The sequence below is a fragment of the Zonotrichia leucophrys genome, chromosome 4A, assembly GCF_028769735.1.
Source record: "Zonotrichia leucophrys gambelii isolate GWCS_2022_RI chromosome 4A, RI_Zleu_2.0, whole genome shotgun sequence".
In the NCBI taxonomy this organism is placed as follows: Eukaryota; Metazoa; Chordata; class Aves; order Passeriformes; family Passerellidae; genus Zonotrichia; species Zonotrichia leucophrys.
In genome coordinates this window covers 8,226,857-8,232,856 of record NC_088174.1, presented here as the reverse complement: position 1 = coordinate 8,232,856, position 6,000 = coordinate 8,226,857, and the positions used below count along the sequence as shown (strand labels likewise).

Genomic DNA, 6,000 nt, shown 5'->3' with positions numbered 1-6,000 from the left:
GTGATTTATTTTTGACAGATCCATGTTGACTGCAATTTTTCTCTGGTTATCATCTAGATGCTAATAATAGTTTGTGAGGTTTATTTGTCCAAGGATTTTTTAATGAATTTTAGTTAGTCTCACTCAAATTGAGCTGTATTTCTCTGGCTCCATCCCCCTCTGATAACAGCAATGTACAGTTGCCTCTTCTGTTTTTCCACCATCTCATTCACCTTCTTAATTCTTCAACTGTCTTTCAATCACATTCACTATACTCAAACTGAAAACATTTGGTTCATCTGAGTGCTCCTTATCTGTTCTTTACCTACTCTGGGCTGAGATAATTTTGTTCTCAGCATCACCAGTCCCAACTATCTGCATGTGCTTGGTCTTTTTTGTAAGTCCAATACAACAGAGACACCAATCCCTTTAGCTGTCTTCATAATTTGTTGATAGATTTTCTTCTCTGTTGAGTAGGGGGTTAATAATTTCTCTATATCTTTCTTAGTACAAATACAAGTAAAGAGCAGTTTTTATCTGGTAGCTTTTGACAGTTCAATGGTTTTGCAGCAGTACCTTTTTTAGTGCTTCTTTCTTATTCTTAGTGATTTGACCCATCTTCCTTTGTATTTTCTTCATGTGCTTAAGGTCAATAGAGACCTCATGATGTGGCCAAGCTAAGCTTACTGCTATTTCTGTTCTACTCACAATTGGGATAAATGGCCCTTTGAATTATTTTTCTAAAGCATTATTGCTTTTCTTAACTCCTCTCTTTAAACTTCCTTCCTGTGAGCTCTTAACTATTGATTGCTTAAATCTTTAGCGTTCATGACTTCTGTCTTTATTTAGCTGTGCTCTTTCCTTCCTCCTTAATGGACAACAAGCTGTCATTTTGCAAACACTCTGTTTTTGTGAGCAAAATGCTGCCCACTTTCATGTTTTCAGCCAGTTATTCTTCACTGGCAATCTCTGAAAAAAACACAGCAAACCCAAATCACCCAACCAAGCCCTCATATTCTTGAGGCTAGGCCATATTCTAAAAAAATCACTACATCTGAAATACCAGCACCTGACAATGTGCTACTGTTCTAATGGAAGGGGTTTTTCACTTCACCAAAGATAAGCTCAGGAAAGAAGTCAGAGACCCAGACCCCAGACACTGCCAAAGGTGAGAGACTGAAATGCAGAGACAAGATACAGAACTGCCTGGGATTGCTTCCAGCAGCAGTAGCTGCCTGTTGTATGTGACTGAGGGAGTGGAAAGGACAGATCTGTCCCCTGGTTGTTCATTGGCAGACCCCTAAGAGAAAACACTCTGTGCTTTGTGAGCAGTAATCCTGTGTTTTAGAAATAGAGTATCTTTTTGAACAGTAATCCTACAGCTTAGAAATAGAGGAAGAAGAAAACTGGCAAATATTGGTGTTAGTGCTGAACTGCTTGTTTTGAGAATTCAGGCTGTGAAGCAGGGTAGTGCAGTATGTGTGTGTTGCAGGTATGTGTGTGTCTGGTTAATGGAGCAGGAATTTACAGGAACATTGTGCTGCAGGTTTAGATCAACAATAGGGGTTTTAATCAATCAGCAGTGACTGAAAAACCAGCATTTTGTAGAATACTTATTAAGCTCAAATTGTGGAAAGGAGTCCTTGAAGATTTTGGAAAAGCCTGGTGGGATCCCTTCTCTCCCCAAAAGGGAGTAATTTCATCCACAGCAGTGGCAGTGACATACAGCCTCCAGCTTTACAGACCAGGTGCTGCTGCTGCTGTGTCTATATAGAAATCACTTTGACTCAGCCAATATTGATATCTAACTGGTCTTTTCAAACTTATTTGTGGAACTAAGCTTTTATTTTCAATTAATCAGGCTCAGCAGTTTGGCCAGTGATAGTGCTGTCCTAATGCCGTCCTGTGGAGAAGGAAAGCCCTGAAATAATCAGGATGGAGAGAGCAATGTGCTGCATGCAGGTAATGTGAAATAAAATCTGTAGGAGGCAGCTCTCAGGGGATGACCTGGCTCTGACTGCCTTGAAAATATCCCCTCAATCTGCTACTCTCTCCGGATCCCCACAGACCTTTGCCTTTCAGACACAGTTACATATTTGCGATACAACCTCTTCACAATGCTACAAACCAGGCACCAAATCCATGCTCTGCTGCACAGGGCACACATGGCAGTAAACAGTCTGAGCACTGAGACAGCTGGGGTCTGTGCTCTATGTGAGGCACTGGGCACACCTGGCTGGGGGCACTGTGTGTGACACTGGGCACACCTGGCTGTGTGTGACACTGGGCACACCTGGCTGAGGGCACTGTGTGTGACACTGGGCACACCTGGCTGTGTGTGACACTGGGCACACCTGGCTGCGGGCACCTGCCCATGTCACACCGGAGCTGAGCTGGAGCCCCGCTCGGGTTTGTCCTTCCTCGGCCGACCTACCTGTATCTGCTGCAACGGCACTTGAAAAACTCGTTTATCGAGGTAAGGTCGCTGCCGATCGGGACGGCGAACAGGACGGCGCTGACGGGCGTGCAGAGCTGTGCCCGGTCCTTGCCGCCCTCCCCGCCGGTGGCACTGAGGGGGCGAGGAGGAGGAAGGGGGGCGGCCGGGCGAAATCAGCGGCAACAGGCGGGAGGGACCGGGCACGGGGAGCGCGCACCCGCCGCCGAGGGAGCGGCGGCGGAGGGAGGCGGTGGGGAGCGGAGGGAGGCGGGCGCAGCCGTGCGGGAGGGAGGAGCGGGCGGCCGGGCGCAGCCAATTCGGGGGACTCGTCCATTTTTCGGCGTGAGTCAGGCACGTCGGTGGGGTGATGCTGCGGCGCCGGGCAAGGGCCGGGCCAGCCGCGGGGAGCGGCCCGCCCGCTCGGGCCCGGAGTCTCGGCCGTGCCGCCGAGCGCAGCGGTGCTTCCTCCTTCCCGTGCCTCGCCGGCGCCATGGCCGGGGGCGCCGGGCCTGCCGCTCCCTGACACCCGCCCGCCCGCGGAGGTACCGCGCCCGCGGATGCGGGGGCCGCGCAGGGACGGCGGGGCGGGCTGAGGGGGCTGCAGACGGCGCTGGCCGCGGGTAAGGGCAGCTCAGACCGGGGAGGGAAGGGCGAGCGGCGGGCGGCAGAGCCGGCGGGGAGAGGAGGGTCCCGGGGCGGGGGTCTGGAGCTGGCGGGCTCCGTGCAGCTGCGGCCTCTGCTCCCCTCAGGCTGCTGCGTGCCGGACTCTCCGGGCAGCGGAAGGGAAGGGAAGAGGTGCCCGTGCCCCGAGCGGCGCTGCCCGCTTCTCACGGAGCCTCGCAAGGAAGGGCTGCAGCGGCAGCGTTTCGTGCTTCGTCAGCCCGGCGGTGTTTTGGCTTTGACTCCGTCTTGCTCCTACCTGCTCCTGGAGAAGAGGTCCCCGCCATGTCTCGCTACAGCCTCCACAACCTCCTGGACTGGATGTACGGCGGGGTGGACCCCAGCTTTGCCGGCAATGGAGGGCCGGAATGCGCCGCCTTTCTCTCCGGCCAGCAGCGCCTGCTGGAGAGTTTGGTGTTCCTCAGTGTGGGCACCGTGGAGATCCTCGTGTCCCTGTGGAAGCTGAGGCAGCAGCACGTCCAGGAGCTGGAGAATCTGCTGCAGCAGCCCCAGACGAAGCGGGAGAGCCTGGGCAAGAACGTGCTGCTGGTGCTGCTCTGCCTCATCTTTGGGCTGGAGGTGGGGTTCAAGTTCGCCACCAGGACTGTCATTTACCTCCTGAATCCCTGCCACGTGGTCACCATGATGCAGGTAAGGCTCGTGCAGGGTCACCTGGAAGTTTGCTTTTGTGATGTACTTGCAAAACAGTATATTCCCCCCCATAGTTGGTTTGTGGAACAAAAGTGCCTAGCAAAAATACAAATGCCAAGAATGGTATAAATATTTTAAAACATAGATTTTGGGTCAATTGAATCAAAAGGTATCAAAAAACCCAAGTCAGATGAAAAGATGAGATTGTAGCTATAACTAATGTCCAGATCTCCCGTTGAAAGTGTAGATAATTAAGGCTTTCTCATCACTTGCCTTCACCTGATCCATGTTTAATAATAGAAGATGCTGTTTGCACTGACAGCAGTGCTAAAATTTGCACCAAATCTAATGAAAACAAGATTAAATGCAACACCAGCTATGTAATTTATGTGCAGCTTTTTCAAGCAAGTGCCTTCTAGGGGTGTGATTCTATTTTGTGAAGGTGTTGGAGAAACAAATTACTCATTGTGCAGATACTGTTGGTTTACCTTTCTAATTTTAGAGGCTGAATAGTAAAGAAACAGGTGTTACCTGTTTCTCATATGTGGGGTGAACAAACTGATGTGGCCTAACATGTGTGGATAATCCATTTCCTTTTATGACTTGGGGCATGGTTGTTGATGTGTAATAATTTGCTGTTTGTGTAGATTTCAAAATAATGGATACATAGACTAACTGTTACTGAACTGAGCTACCTAAAGCTTATAAGCTGTGTTTGTTAATATTTCTGTGCATGTACTTAACTATCAGTTTTGCTGAGCTTGTTATAGAGTTGTTATGAGCTTGTTGGAGATGTCAAAAATATTATTATTTTGCTAATTTTATACCCTCAGCACTGAATAGCTTAAAAAATTCAAGGTCAAGAATTAAGCAAAGAATGTCAAAAAGGCTTTTATGAAAGTTGCCATGACAGCAATGTCTGTCTAAGATCAATAACAGATGAAAATCAGATCAATGCCATTCTGGGTCTCCTATTGCAGCATGTGAGGTGATCTGGGCAGAATCAGATCTAGCCAGTCGTTGGATTCACAGCTGGAGAGCATTTCCTAAAAGGCAGGGAAATAACTTTTCTGATTGTTCCAGTGGTTTGAGAGATGAGTTTTATTTCAAGGGCAGGGGGACAAGCTGATACAGCAATATTCAAGACTTTTACAGCAATCAATTTACAGTTCCAGAAATAAGTAGTAGGTTATGTAAATTCCTAGGCTGTGATGCAGTGTTTGCTCAGTAATTTACAGCATAGGACACTTCCTTCCCATGAAGTGATAAAGGATTGTTGTGAAATCAGCCAGTCAGTATTGGGGTGAAGGTATGCAAGGACTATGTAGAAATAATTAAAATAAATTAATATGGCCACATTTCCTTTCTAGGCAGTACACAATGATAACTGGAAAATTTTCCTATTAATTCTCTGGAAAAGAGGTGAGGCTATATTAACAGTAGGATTTGGTGAGAGTTTAGTTGTCTTTATGTTATGATGTTAACAATAAGTATTCAGCTGAATGTTTCACAGACCTGGGACAGCCAGCTCTGTTCACCTCTTTCAATGGTGCCTCCTGCGAGGAGATGGAGTCTATTGGGAGTTAAGCTCTGTAGTCAGGCATTGCCATTTCTGAATCTCTTTTTGACTAATTGTGAAGTTTTAAAAATAATCCTAGCTAATTACTCACTAGAAATGGTGTTCCAGCATTTGTGAAATTGAGAGGGTGAGCATATTGGCAAAATGTGGAAGTCATGCCCTTTCATCCTCAAAAAGATGCATTAGAAATAGGCTTAGGCTTAATGTAGAGAAAGAAAATAATGGCAAAACCAATGGCTTTCAGCAGACAAAGAGAGTTAGAGCCAAAGATTGTCAATGACCTTCACCAGCAGACAAGTAATGCATAGTTGGAAAACATTGTTTTCGTGGCCTGAATTTGCTGAAGGCAGCAGATTTGTAAGATGAAATATATGAAAATATATTTGCCCTTCACTTCTCTTCTTGCAGTAGTGTGTACATAATGCTGCTGTGTCTAAATAATAGCATGAACAAAGTAGAAGGTGAAGAGATGAAATGTGCTACAACAATCAAGATCACTTCAAAGGGAAGCCAACAGTAGCTGTTGATAAAGGTCTCTTCTTTCACTCTGTTTCTGTTTTCATTTTCTTCAGCTGAGACTGTTTCACCTCAGCAACAAATACTCTGGGCTCTGAGCCAAAAATATTTGAACTCAAAATTATGCTTCAGATTCTCCCTGCATAAAAGCAAAATTCCTGCTCTTAAAAGACCTAAG

At 47.0% G+C, this 6,000-nt stretch overlaps 1 protein-coding gene across 2 annotated transcripts in view; it reads left to right on the top strand.

The window, feature by feature from the left end:
• The first annotated feature begins 2,724 nt into the window (after positions 1–2,724).
• The window catches only part of TMEM164 (transmembrane protein 164), a 34,639-nt gene continuing 31,363 nt past the window's right edge, over positions 2,725–6,000 (top strand). The window contains exons 1-2 of one of the 2 annotated variants that reach the window (XM_064713308.1): positions 2,725–2,958; positions 3,166–3,727. In XM_064713308.1, coding sequence (XP_064569378.1) covers positions 3,362–3,727 — 366 coding nt within the window. In that variant the 5' untranslated portion in view covers positions 2,725–2,958; positions 3,166–3,361. Of the gene's footprint in view, positions 3,037–3,165; positions 3,728–6,000 lie in introns of both variants that reach the window. The other variant, XM_064713307.1, reaches the window with a different exon arrangement.